This window comes from Oculina patagonica, chromosome 1 (genome assembly GCF_052425735.1).
Source record: "Oculina patagonica isolate OP01 chromosome 1, crgOcupat, whole genome shotgun sequence".
Classification (NCBI taxonomy): Eukaryota; Metazoa; Cnidaria; class Anthozoa; order Scleractinia; family Oculinidae; genus Oculina; species Oculina patagonica.
Genome location: NC_135758.1, coordinates 44,595,870 through 44,610,589, shown reverse-complemented (window position 1 = coordinate 44,610,589; position 14,720 = coordinate 44,595,870). Strand labels below are relative to the sequence as shown.

At 37.6% G+C, this 14,720-nt stretch overlaps 1 protein-coding gene across 1 annotated transcript in view; it reads right to left on the bottom strand.

Moving 5' to 3' along the window:
• Window positions 1–538: 538 nt before the first annotated feature.
• The window catches only part of LOC144647265 (sushi, von Willebrand factor type A, EGF and pentraxin domain-containing protein 1-like), a 35,848-nt gene continuing 21,666 nt past the window's right edge, over window positions 539–14,720 (bottom strand). The window contains exons 21-35 of the mRNA XM_078507046.1: window positions 13,088–13,261; window positions 11,476–11,658; window positions 10,824–10,994; window positions 9,980–10,153; window positions 9,672–9,839; window positions 9,034–9,219; window positions 8,736–8,903; window positions 8,182–8,349; window positions 6,703–6,870; window positions 6,443–6,616; window positions 5,212–5,382; window positions 3,893–4,060; window positions 3,006–3,298; window positions 2,038–2,188; window positions 539–1,223 (exon numbers count right to left, since the gene is read on the bottom strand). Coding sequence (XP_078363172.1) covers window positions 835–1,223; window positions 2,038–2,188; window positions 3,006–3,298; window positions 3,893–4,060; window positions 5,212–5,382; window positions 6,443–6,616; window positions 6,703–6,870; window positions 8,182–8,349; window positions 8,736–8,903; window positions 9,034–9,219; window positions 9,672–9,839; window positions 9,980–10,153; window positions 10,824–10,994; window positions 11,476–11,658; window positions 13,088–13,261 — 2,906 coding nt within the window. The 3' untranslated portion in view covers window positions 539–834. The remainder of the gene's footprint in view (window positions 1,224–2,037; window positions 2,189–3,005; window positions 3,299–3,892; window positions 4,061–5,211; window positions 5,383–6,442; window positions 6,617–6,702; window positions 6,871–8,181; window positions 8,350–8,735; window positions 8,904–9,033; window positions 9,220–9,671; window positions 9,840–9,979; window positions 10,154–10,823; window positions 10,995–11,475; window positions 11,659–13,087; window positions 13,262–14,720) is intronic.

Below are 14,720 nucleotides of genomic sequence, written 5' to 3'. Positions count from 1 at the left end.
TACTCGAAGAGGAATTATAAAGGAATTATATGGAATATACAAGGTCTTCCTGCTCCTAAACGAAAGTGATGACCCCCTTTTTTATTTCAAATTTAAGTTCCCTTAAAGTAATAAACCAGTAGGCGAAGTTTGGTTAAAAATCTATGTTCAGTTTTATTTCGGGGCAATGACCTTAAATGCTTTATATGTATTTCGATTAAGTCCTTAGGAAAAAAATAACGTCTTCCAATTGCAAGCAAAAAACTGTTGACCTGATATTATATGTTGTTGTATTGCTAGAGTACGTTCAGAAATCCATGCTCTGATAAAAAAAAGCAGAAACTGTTACGGGGAATTTTCCGAGATTTGTGTTGTGCTCATTATTTTAAAATGTTTGTTCGACAAGCACGGTTCTACATGAATAGTTCAGGGCTTAAGCACAAAATGCATAAAGCTGTATTGCTTTAGTTTTTTTATATTTTTCAAGGACAGAAGTGAGGTTCCTCACAACTTATGTGACAAAAGGGCAAAATGGAATGAACAACAGTGAAAATCTTTTTTTCATACGTTTATTTTGTACAGTTAAATTACACAGTTGCAAACTGTTTATGTAAACGTTGACAACAATCCTACGACATGGTGACAACAAATATCTTTTACAGTGTCTTTTAAGTAATAACGTTGCTAATATGGCTTCTCTTAACAAAATAATATATGTTTCTTTAATTATCTTCCTACAAATGTTATTCCGGCCTAATCTTTAAAATATCGAAAGGAAGTACTTCAGTTCCATTGACTATGAACTGAAAAAAAAAACTTCAATGCAACTCGTCGTTAAACGTGCCTTTATCTGTGTTAGATGTTGTCATTACAAAAACGCGGTCTTTTAACTATACGGATATTATCTAGGTTAACCCATTTTTGTATTTTACCGTCATCAAATCTTACTGTGGCGAACATATCACTCGGAATTCCCACGATAGTGCCGGATCGATACCATTCTGGCTTATCACCGTGCTGGGTTATAACTGCTGTATTAACCGAGATATCCTTCTGTTTTGGAATTTCATCTACAATAAGCACTTGCTCAGTCCTGTTGTAGCTACGTGTAAACTTTTCACCTAATATTAAGACAAAGTCAACATGTGTGGTAGTAAGCTTTGTCACGTAAGCCGGGTAGTAGTTAAACGCGCCATTATTATACTTCCATAATCCCCAGACCATTGAACCAACCAGGATACAATCTAAAGAAAATAGAAAGGAAAAATAGGTAAGCGTGGTAAATCCTGCCGTGGGTTCTAGGAATTAAATTGCATGAAAATACTTATTGCCGGTTAACGTTTGGGAATTTCCGTACGGAAAAAAATTAGGGCCTTATTCAGTCCTTGCTCTCAATTAGCGAGAGAACTGGAGATCACGTCTCTTTGTCATGTCGACGCACTCAGTCAAACTATATAAGATCGCTGTTGTATTAAAAATATCTTAATAATATAGTAAAAACGCGGAATATATATTTCGATCTTTCGATTCTCAATAGCAGCCATATAAAAATGTGTAAAAGTTTGTTCTTTTACGCTCTACTGAAACGATCCATGTTTTTTCAGGATTCTTGTATGCCACGTGAGATTTCTCATCTTGGTGGATTTACGCAGCCATGCGTGACCACTGCACGTGGAATATTAAAATAGTTTCATGGTGGCATACATAAATCCTGAAAAACATGAACCGTTTCAGTAGAGTTTACATCAGCAAACTTTTACATATTTTTATGTGGCGGATGAATAGGATCGAAAGATCGAAATATATTCCTCATTTTTACAATATTATTAACATATTTTTATAACAACGGCGAACTTATATAAGTTTTAATATCTTTTACTAAGTGCGTCGTAAGCGACAAAGAGACGTGATGTCTTTTTCTTCTCGCTATTCAAACACGTACCTAGCTTCGGCATGTGGAATTTGCCAGAAATGTTCTCAATTAGGATTCGAAAAATAATTTAGTTAAATATACAGAAAGTTAATATAACAAGGGAAGAGAAACCACAAGGAAGTTACCTGGAGTAGGATCACAGCCGTATAATTCCGTTCTTAAACAGATAGGGCCATTGTTAACAGACAAGGGATAAATCCACACAGTGCTGGTTACAAATGGCTCCTTAAATTTATATTTTAGAGGAGATGAAGCATCTTGGTTGCCATCGATATCCTTTAAAAAGAATACAAAATACAAAGTAAACGGCTTTTTATCAAATGTGTCGTGAATCCCTCGGATGATTTTATAATCATTTCCAGATAGTTGAAACAAGTACACAAAAACAACAAAAACAACATTAACATGAATGATAAGCCGTGAGACTTATATTCCCATTCATAATTATGACGCGGAATCCAGAAGTGCGTGGATTACATAACCCCGTTTGTTTATAGATAGTTGCGTTAGATAATGCTTAATCACCACGTGCACAATCGCCGTATTTAAAGATCCCTTTGCTTAGTTTCGGGGCATTTCGAAAGAGATACGCAAGCCGGGAAGTCCGGGCGAATGTTCGACCCACCCACCTCCCCTTCGGCGACGTAATACACAGGTATAGTGCTTTCTCGCCCAGTCGCTCATTGCCTCGGCCACAATCTTTTCCCATATCTTATCCACGCCGAACAATGATATGAGCGGCATAATTAATGAGTGAGAATGGTATACCATCGAAATCAACCAACAAACAAAATAATCAACCAACTAGGAGGACAGGCGGGCAGGCAGGCAGGCAAGGCAAGGCAAAGCAACTAATCAAGCAAGCAAGTAGGGAGCAAGCAAGCAAGCAACTATGCAACTAAAACAATTGTAGCAGCAACTTCAACCAGAGCAAACAAACAAACAAAAAAGATAAGAATAACAAACACCAAAGACAACAGTAATACCGTTTTTAGAAGCGGCAGCAGCAGTAGTGCTGAACGTGTAAAAGTAGCATTATGATTTTAAAAGCAGCATTATATTACAATGCCGTGAACTGCCGTGTAGGTCTAACCTTTGTTGATCCAGACTCGCTGTAAGCTACCGTTTTGGCACCAGCCTTGAAGCTGATTCTGTATTTTTTAACCCATCTATTAAGACGTGTTCCTCCCTGTGTAGCAATCGCCGTGAGCTTGTAACTTTTACCGAGGTCAATTTGTAAGTAACTTTGCCTTGATGGGCACCAAGCGGAAGGACCATTAAGACGAGCAGCACTGGGTCCATAAACAGAGTGTATAGAAGATGCAGGTGATATGATTGTGATATCTAGATTTGTGCTGTTTTCTAAACCAAGAGGCCTTGCACAACCTAAAAGACACAACTTTAAATAGTTCAAGTTCAAACTGCAATTTTTGCCATAGTCGTCATGTCGACAAAATGGGTTAACAACAGTCGCTCTAAAGATCAGTTTGTGTGGGGCATAAGATACATAAGGAAAAAAAATGGTACCTTTCAAATGAAAACTGGCCCGGATTGGCTTAATATTACCTTATAAATTTCGTGAAAATAGGACGGGCAAATTTCGCAAGACTTCAATTTGTGTGATTAAGAAGAAAAAAAACATGACATAAGGAAATAAAAAAGTTTCCAAATGTTGATCTCCGTTATCAGGCGAGTCGCCTAAGCCGGAATAAGGGCCTCATGGCAAATCAAAATAAAACGAGTCGATATTACATTCTGTATTTTTTCCTTTAATTTTTTTTTTCAATCCTCTAAAGTTTGTCTTACCTATATTTTTATACTGCTTTTTATATTACTTGTCTTTAACCACATAATTTTTCTACTTTTTGCCTCCTCCAGATTAGATGTGTTATGTTATAATAATAATAAAAATAGGACGGGCAAATGAGTTATGTTATTACAGTACATTTGAAAATGGTAGCAAGGTCCATTGATACTTACTTGAGCAAGTGGGCCTCGAATCGGACCATTTCCCATTCTGGCAGACAATTACATGACTTCCAATTAACTCCAGTGGATGATTACATCTAAAGGTGACATTTGCTCTACTTTGATAGTCATTTCCCTCTTTTGTACCATCAACAGGTGAACCAGGATCACTGCATTGAGCTGTCAAAGAGTTACACGAGAATATTTATAACTTAAGGAGAATCTTAGTATTATTCTAGTTGTACAATTCCTTTTCTTTCGTTTGTTTTTGACAGACGTTTCGCAAGAAATGAAATAGTTATTCATCAAATAAAGATAAAAACGATAAAAGATAAAAACAGAAATATCAATCATGTAAGTTTTAAAAGACCTGGTCAATTGTTATAACAAAACGACAACAATGCTATCCCAGAAATATACAAATCCTTGGTATGAGTGCATAAGGGTGCGTTTCTTTGGAAAAATCCAAAATTGGATCATTGATCTCAGATCACACGGATACTTTGCTCCCAAAGAAACGGAGAATCCGAAAACGGATTTTTGCCATGACAACCCCGTAAACACATTTCGTACTGAACATAACATATCAGCACAAATTTATTTTTCGTCGAATGTATCCTAGCTAAAATAATTTAGGCATACAAAATCTTTTACAAAAACCACACGTCGAAGTAGATCTTCTTTAGCGTTAAGCACAATGTGGCGAGAAAGCATCTGAGAGCGAAGAATGATTGCGAAATGATCAGTGCAAATTTCACTCGTGACAATTTCAAAAGGATACAACTTCCGTAGGCACACAGTGGCTGTTCTAGAAAACCTGTATCCCGTTTAAAATGATATTACATACCTATCTGAAGCTACCGTTTCTTTTTATCGTGAAATATTTTTGTATTTTGATCGAAATAACCGCCTAAAACTTTCCGTATGGCAGTGTTTACAAAAAGCGAACCTGTATTTTCACAGCAAAGACCGCTGGGTCAAGATACTTTTTTCGAATCCTTTCCCAAAGAAACGCACGGATCATGAATCCTAAAAATCCGGATTCAGATATGATCTGATGTATCCACTCGAAATGTGGATTCTTCAGATCATTGATCCAAGATTAATCCATTTTCGGATATAGGTAAAGAAACGAAAAATCCGTTTTTGGATCAAGAATCCGGATTTGGATTTTTCCCAAAGAAACGCACCCTAAGTCTCGCGCCACCTTCTTTTAAAAAAACAGTCAGCGTCAAACCACTAACAAACTAGAAACAGTACATTAATGATTGATTTTTTTTATAAGATAAGCTTTTTTAAAAGCTTTTATAAGCTAACCTTCACATACTCACCTTCACAGGAGGGTATTGGGTGACTCCACTCACCCTCATCACATGTTATCCATGATGCCCCAATGAGGTCAAAAGACCCGTATTTGCATTTAAATAGTACAGCACCACCGTGGGTATAGTTGGCGCCAAAACGATAACCATTTAGAGGGTTCCCAGGATCCTTGCAGCGTTCTAACAAGAAAGAGTAATAAGAAAATGACTATTTATAATACTGAAAGTGGCGGTGGAGCGTTTGTGAAAAGATCAGACGAAATATCTTGACAAATCAATTTACGCTGCGAGCGCGATCGCTGAGCTCCCCCACCCTGAATGAATAAATGAATGAATTCTGTATGTCGTTATAAGGCTCTGATGTAACGCTTATGCTCCTTCTGTAGTGAAAATGTTAATATATGTTGCTTTGAGGGTGGAGTTAGAAATAGCTGGACTACTCAGAGCTCGATTTGCATCATTGCTGATTACTCACTCTTGAATTCCGGCATTCCACCGTTCCATGCTCCTTGCTTGCAAGTCAAAGAGGCTGGACCACGTAAATCATTAGAACATAGCCGCCGTTTACGCGCGATAGAATGTGAGCAGGTATTGGCCGCTGATAATTACAGAGGCCCAGTACCCAGGATGTGAGTATAGAAGTATGTGAATTATAGAAGTATGAAAATATTTCTTAGTCACAAATTGTCGAAAGAACACTTCACGTTTTTTTCGTTTGAAATCGAAAGTAGCAGAGAATTACAAAAAAAACTTACTGCGAAAAGTAAGTCTACAACTTTATTTAAAATGAAGTTGAAATCGGCTGACCAAACTTTTAACTGAGTTTGTCTCCTGTCGACCTTTCATAGTCCCTTAACAGTCAGAGGAAGGACTGTTAATTGGAAATATGTATAAAATGGTGCCTTCTTTCATTTATGAAGAAGTCACAAAGGAAACTGAACCATCACCTTAACGATACTGCGCACATTCGTAACGGCGAGTCTTGTCGTAGGTTTTTTGCTTTTGGACGAACATTTGTTATGTTTCAGTGTAAACCAACTAGAAACTGGTTCCATGTTTTGTACGAAAATAAATCTCAAATTTTAATTTCAGAATTAAGGGGACTTTAACAAGTAAAGTAATGTCTCATGAATGTCAGCAACTTATTGTCATGCAGAAAGGTCATGAACATCAACAATAGACGATTGTAAATACGTTTGCGTTTGGCAGCTGTCAACCCTTTAGCAGAAATACAACTCACCTTTACAAACTGGTTCTCTGGAGTCCCAATTTCTGCCAACACAGCGCAGTTTGGCATTTCCAAACAGGTCATAGTTGCTGTCGCAAGAAAACCTAACTTCATCTCCTTCAATAAATCGGGCTTTATTACCATGCAGTCTTCCACTGGATGGAGTTCTCGGTCGTGGGCAAATACCTGTCGAAATATCAGTGAAGTGTTGTTGTTGGTTTCATTGGTGCTAAGCATCCCAAAATTTGACAATGTGAGAAACTTAAACTAACCTTTGCAGACTGGAGCCGGATTGTCCCAGTTACCATCGTTGCACGTGACAGAAGAGGCGCCAACCCTTGCATAGCCATAAGAACAGTAAAACTTCATAGAGCGTCCATGTCTGAAGTCATTTCCCGATCTTCTGCCATGAGCTGGAGCGACGAGTTTGTCACATGGTGCTACGTAGTCCAACACAATCAATTCAATCAGCCACTGATGAAAATATTTTTCTTTGTTTTGGCATAACATACTCACATTAGGAGTTTTATTGTTAAAACGCGGAGTGAAACTGAAAACCCCGATTTCAGTGGGTTTTCACTCTAAAATATGCTAACATACAGGTCTCAAAGTCTTTAACTTTTCTTAATTTGTTCATCATCATCATCATCATCATCATCATCGTCGTCGTCGTCGTCCTAGTCATCGCCGTCGTAACGATCATTATCATCCTTATCGTCGTCTTCTTCGTCGTTGTCGTTAGAAAACGTTAATACAAGTAATTAATATCAGAAACCCATAAGGGTTGGAACGTGTAACTCCTTATGATTTGCATTGTACAAAGCGTTTGCACATTCGTTTACACTTAGTACCATATTTGGAAAAGCAGGAGAAACGTTTAACCAATCAAAATTACTCTATTTGGATTAAATTCACAGCGCGCGCTAGCTCGCGCTCGATGGCGTAATATTGTTTTTGAACAAGCTTGGTTGAATAAAGTTAAATTTGGTTAAATTCTCATGTTTCATCTTCATGAACTAGTCTGGAGAACTTCGCTTCGATACACTTAATGAATTTCTTTAATTTTTGTAAGAAATTTACGGCGTTTAGGTCGAAATTCAAGCAACTTACCGCAAAATTAACCACAAATTATGTTGCGTGTGTCATTACGTGTATAAAGCATTCGCATACAAATTCTTCGTGTTTCCAGATATAGTACTTAGCAAAATTAATATTCAAACGCTGTGCGCGCGCGTTACACTTTTTAAACCCTTATGTGTTTCTGTTAATATTGAAAATGTTGATGGTAGTGACTGTCAACTGGTTCTGGAAGCTCTCATTAAAAGTATCTGGTTATATAGGAAAGTGGGCAGTAGTATTTAAAATCCTTAATGTTCACTGGATTCCGTAAATCTAGTTAAAAAAATAACGCCCTGGTGACAATGGTACAGAGATACACATGATTCTTCTGCAATTGAACAAGCAAATTCATACCCAGCCGTGGTACAGACAAGGGTGAAGGGTTTGTTAGACCCCCTGTGGTTTACATTCTATTAAGGCAAAGCAAAGTTTATTTACATTGGCTAGAAGCCCTTCGCAGCGCATATTCTTCGCTGAACTTTACACCATTACATGTTTTGCTTTGAGATCAGGGAGAATCACTGCATTGTTTACATAATTGTCATCAGTCACATGTGGATACTTGTACCTTGGTTTTGGTTTAATGAATGTCATTAGAAAACCACTCGCCTCAAACAGAAAATAAAACTTACCCTTGCAAATTGGTTTCGCATTGCTCCACCGGCCGTTTGAACACTTTATCGTTCGCGCACCCATCATGATGTAATTTCTAGGGCACGTGAATGTAACTGTTTTTTCATGACGAAAGTCATCACCAATCCTGTTTCCTTGGTAAGAATGGCCAGGGTCAGGGCAAGGTGCTGTTAAAAAGAAAAGTCGAAAACCAAGGTAATGGCTGTCAATGTTAAAAAGAACCGTTATGATCCTCTTTATAGGTTCCAAGATGGTTTAGATTCCGGATACCATTTCTGGCATGAATTTGAATATCACAAACAAACATTTTACATTTCAACACCCTAAATTAAAGTTTTTTAAACAAAACAAAACAAACAAGCAAACGAACAAACAAACAAGTAAGCGAACAAACAAACAAGATAGCGAACGAATAAAACGAAAAGACAGTTTTGAATACGTCCCCTACTGAAGCAACCCATAAATAAGACAACAGCTGTTCTTAGCTAAATGTAGTGAACGCAATTTTTTAATCGAAAAATGCTTTTATTGAAAAAAAAAATGTCTTGCAAACCTTTACACGATGGTAGGCTGTCATTCCATCCTCCATTAATACATCTAAGTTTTGATGATCCGACTAACGTGTAGTTGGTGCGACACTTTATGCCAACTTCACCACCTTCCTTCAACGTAACATGTGTAATGATTCCATTTTTAATTGAAAGAACAGCAGGGCAGGAAGCTATAATATCGAAGGAAAGTGTTCAATATTTTCACGAATTCCGTTGTAAGTCAGGTCAATTGCTGGTGCTACTATCGGGTGTTATGTAGTAAATTAAAAACTGAATGTATTAAACTGTGCATAAACGTACCAATGCAGCTGAATTCCTTCTTGATCCATACAGTCTGGTTGCAAACCATGATTGGTGATCCTTTAAGATAATATCCATCACGACAGGCCAGAAAAACGTGGGTTCCATGAGTGTAGTTGACTTGATTTGATTGAGGATGAATAATGTAAGAGTTACTTGGAATGGCGGGCTTTGAACACAACATTGCTAGAGATGAAGGTGTACACAGAAAAAAAATGTATCACTATTCATATTTGCTGTATAAGTGATTGTTTTCCACTTGAGAAAAAAAGTTTTTGCCTCACCAGTATTGAATGGGAATAAAAGAAGCTAGTACAGAGGGGGACTTATTAAAAATATGAATTTCAAGAGAGGTTAATGACGGACGTGAGATTTGAAGAGAGAGTTTATATAGCTTCTGCGGTACTATATTTTTACAGTCTTTGTTTTCTTTTAATCACGCGACTGCCTCAATTTTGCAGTATTAAAACATTTTGTGCTGTCCTAAGTTCACAATATTATACACATTTGAAACAATTAAAATCATACAAAAAACTTAAGACAAAAAGTTGACAGCCAGTAGCGAATAAAAATAGGAGATGAAATGCGAATAAATAATCGTGGATCGTAATTAGCGACGATTTTGTAAATTAGCTGACCTTTGCATACTGGAACAGTTGAATTCCATCTGCCATGAATACAGCGCACTGCACGATCTCCAACCAACTGGTACCCAGTCTTGCACTCAAAGGAAACCACTCGGCCATGTGCAAAGCGTGTACCAAACTTCCGACCATTTGGTGGATCTCTGATCTTCAAGCAATAGGCTAGGAGAAAAAAAAAATGAAATATAAGGGCGAGAGTGTAAAAAAGTGTCTGCTTCACAGGATTTAGGAATTTGTAAAACTATCAATTGTTTTGGTTTAATAAAAGCATACAAAAAGGAAAAAAAAAACAATCAATTTACCTTTACAAGATGGAACCCTGGCACTCCAGGCCCCATTGTTGCATGTTGAAGTTGACGAACCAAATAAATCAAAACCTGTTAAACAGGAGAAGCTTGCCTTGGTACCATGAGTAGTGTCAGTTCCATGTAAAGTACCGTTAGCAGGAGCTCTCAGTGGTACACATGACCGTAACTCTATAGTAACAACAAATAAAATAAAATAAGATAAAATAAATGAACGTTAATTTCCGAGTAAGAAAACTTGGCCAGAAAAAAATAAAATGTGGCTCTTTATGCATATTATTTATGTGATAGATATTTTTCGGCTTAGATCAAATAGCCTTTTTAAAATTAAATTTTTAAAGTTCTATTTTCGGCTTGTTAATTAATTGTTACTTTATCGAAGTGGGGAACAGCGCAAAGAACGGCAAGTGAAAAAAGAGCAAACAACCAAACAACCAAACAACAACCAAAACAAGAAGAAAGAACGAGCCGAAGGCCTGAAACGGGTCAAATCATAGTGAGTCAAAATGCCCGAGAAACGAGCGACGTTCGAACCGCCGCCATACCCACGCGTTGCGCTCGTGCTTTACTATACTCGTGTGACTGACTAGGTTTACTAATCAAGCCTGTACGTACTTGGTGTGAGTCACTCAGTAAGCATGTGAACGAAGGTCTGAGGTTCTGTAACCAAGACAGTGCAGAGGCTAAGAACATCGCGCTGTAAAAAAAAGCTAGACAACGGACAGCTGCCGTTGTCTTGGTACTTATTAATCGGGAAAATCGTTGGTTCTAATTTGTAACCAAGGTTAGAAACAATAATAACTTCGATAGATGCTCTACCATCATAGGTTTGACAACTTACTCTCACAAAAGGGCACCATTCCGTTCCATCGTCCATTAATGCATTCCAGCCTTGGTGTACCGATCAGACGAAAATTTATATTGCAGCGAAATTCCACGGCAGCTTGGCCGACGTTAGGACTTGCAGGAACAACTTGACCATTCGGAATATGACGAAGGTCTGGACAAAAACCTGAAAAAAATGAAGCGTAATCGTCATAAAAAGATGAAGGGATTCTATTGGGATCACAGACTGAAGGAGCAAGATACATAAAGAAGAATACTGAAAGTAAAGTTCTTAAAAAGTTCTGACGCTGACTTGTGTTGAACGAACACTGCGCAGAGGGACCAGAATGCGGGAAATGAACATATAGACATCCCTGATATTTATAAATCACTTACATAACTGTTCCCGATCTCGCGCAGTGTTCGCGTGTACTTGTATTAGTCACTCGCGCGCGTTCAAATGTGTAACCGCTAAAAAGCCGTTGCTTTTTCTGCCATATTTAAACCGAAGAAGACCGAAGATTTTCGGTCGAAACGTCTTGTAAAAGTTTTTTATAAGCGTAGTGTTACGTTCAACACAAGTCAGCGTCAGAACTTTTAAATAACTTTAATGTCTTCTCCTGACTGGAATTTTAGTATTTTTCGTTTAATACTGAAAGTGATCATACCTACACAACTGAACATGCTTTTTGTCCAAGTATTTCCAGTGCATCTTATTATGGGTTTTCCAACAAGATAAAAACCTTGTTTACAACCAAACAGGACCACACTGCCACTTGCGTGCTTTCCTTGATTTGACGGATAAATAATGGTTGAACCATAGGGAGGGGTAGGTGGATCACATGTGGAACCTTTAAAAGAAGATCACAGCTATATAGGCGATGTGTTTGTGATCAATATTCTGCAGGATAGAAAACGAGCTTTAATAGCATAGAGTTGAGGTACAGAAACGAACGGTATCTTGTGTGCTATTGGCTTATATTGAAATGTGCTAAAATGGTAATTTCTTTAACCATTATGTGGCGAGGTTGCCTATTTACCGAGTAGAGATTCGAGTTGGATTTCGAGTTAGGATTTCGAGTTTGATTTTTGAGTTGGATTTTCAAATTTGGATTCCGAGTTGGATTTTCGAGTTAGGATTTCCGAGTCAGGATGAAACGAAATCACCGAAACAAGCAAAACTTTAAGATTTCCGCCACTTACCGGTACTATACACTTCGGTTTAGCCTTCTATGCACTCCGGTTAGAATACTATACACTCCGGTTAGCCTGCTATACACCCCGGTTAGCCTACTATTCACTTCCGTTAGCCGGCCTACTATGCACTCCGGTTTAATAGCCTGTTTACGGTTAGCTTTCAATAATTGTTATTGGTTTGCTTCGCCAAAAAAATCCTGACTCGAAAATCCTAACTCGAAAATCCAACTCGAAATCCTAACTCGAAAATCCAACTCGAAATCCTAACTCGGGAGTTAGTTTGTCTCTTATGTGGCATAACTACTTTATTTCCCGCTATTTGTGTAGGACAAGCAGTCGTTTGAGGAAGGTACTCAGTGCCAGTTATAGAAGTCCTGCCGCTTACGATATTGGATTGGAAGGTAAAATATTGAAAACACGACAAACATTTTTATCCAAAAATAATTAACAGATGCATTTAGTAATCTGCTATCACAAAATACAGTCGAACGTCTGTAAAATATGATAAACCAGAGTCGGAGAATTAATCTTTAAGACTTGTACGTTACCGACTTAACTTTTAGGAATTTTGTCTATTATATTCATATCGATCTTTCAAGTAGACAATAACACGTTATTTTTAAACCTTGATCCAAAACTGTTTACGCTATAGGTATATCATGATATCTGTTACAACATATATATATCAATTTTTGTAAACTGTTAATCTATGGTACAATAATATGTGCTGTCTCAGTTGTTCTTGTATTTTATCTACTGTCTTGACATACTGAACAAGTCATTTGTCGAGTTTGTCCCACTTTCTTGGTTTCTGTTTTAAGATCTTTTAACAACGTAAGGATGTGAATACAAAATAAATAATCCCTCTAATCTTCCTGGCGACATGACAAAACGCCAAAGGTTACAAGACATCCTGCTTCGCTTATCAATTCTGTTATTCATCTCGCAGCTTAAGCTTGAAGGGAATTGCATTGACTTTACAGTAATGTTGATCCCAAAAGATCTATCAAAGAAGTACTAAAACCTGACAAAAAGTCTCGTCCTGTAGCTACAACTTACTATTAACGCTAATCTGCTACTTACCATAGCCAACGATCATGCAAATTATCCAAAAGTAAAAAGCCCAAACGGCCTTCCCCATTTTGATGCGGAAGATTAACCCAACGAACGTTTTGGTTTGCACGAAGTTGGCACTATTCATAAGTCCAAATATTTGGTTTGATTTGAGGAGAGTAAACGCAGAAACGTGTGTGTGTTACTGATATCTTTTAAAATATTCACCTCATAACGCACGGTAGCCATCTGTTTACTTAATAATGTCAAAGGGCCAGGCGTTCGTGTCTTGAACACTTGCCAAATAACAGCTAGAGCTATTTTGGGTTTGAGAACTTCCTCAGATGCTAATGAGGCATTGCATACTATAGCGTTGATTGTACACAGTAAACAGTTACTCTGCTTTACGGAAGACACCAAAGCGCGATGGCGTATCAACAACTGTTATAATAAAATTAATAACAAAATTTTTACATGATTCCAATCTCAGGGGCATACATGGAATACATTGTAACTCGGCCAGTCTTCTCATAAAATAACTTTTGCCACCTTTGAGGCACAATCTATAACTGAAGTTTTGTACAAGCGACTAGCTTAGCCAATCATTCGCTATGACTTGATAAAAGTATGTTAACCGTTTACGTTTTAGCATTGTCGTCCCAGAGCCGCTTGTCTCTCTTAGCTGGCACAGCCAGGGGCAAGAGGAACCAGTGGTTCTGGGGACACAAGTTTTGATTGGATAATTTAAATCTAGCTAATCAGTTCAACCGTTTTAAATTCCCCTACAAAAAGGGGTTTTCAAACGGGTTGATTTGATTGATTTGATTTAAATTTCCTTTGTTTAAAAACTAGCCAATCAAATCATGTGTCCCCATAGCCACTTGTTCCTAGTGCTCCAGGCTTTGCCGGCTAAGAGGGACAAGCGGCTCTGGGGAGGAGAATGTATTTTAAGCTATAGCCGTACGTAGGAGCAAAGGGTGAAAAGGGATAAACAACTGAAACATCAGCTGTTCAAATTCACTACGGCAGGGTATTTGCCTCTATTAACTCACAGTTTAAAAAAAAGCTTAGTTCTAAACTTGCCCGCAAACGCAGTGTAACAGTTTCCTTCCAAACTAATAGTATTGGTACATATGCAAGGGATTTCAGCTTTACGGAGACATTGTTATTACAGACATTGGTTTAGATAGTCCCATACATTCTCTTTTAATAATCCCTTTCTTAATACATACACTTTCTGTGATTCCATTAAGTCCCAATTATAGGGGGTTTAAGTAGTTGTAATTGAGTAGTGGGGTGGTTTAAGTAATTGCTACTAACCTAAATATCTGATGATAAGGGTAGAGGAGAGTCAAAGGTGAATTAATAAAACACTAGAAAATTCTTGTTTCTTGCTTTTATTGTTATCAGCAAATCACAATCTGGTTGAATAAAAATGATCATTGCACCTCATTGTGTAGCCCTGAACAGTCAACTACAACGACACTCATTTTCTCCGCTGTATGTATGTGAGCAGACTGCTAAAATATAAATTCGCTCTATGTTTTTTCTACTCTGTACTCAGTATCCCGATTAAAAGATTGCTTTTGTTGACTAGTGTGAACCTAAATTTTATTTTTTTCTTATTAATTTTTGTTATTACTAATAAAAACCGATATAAGGA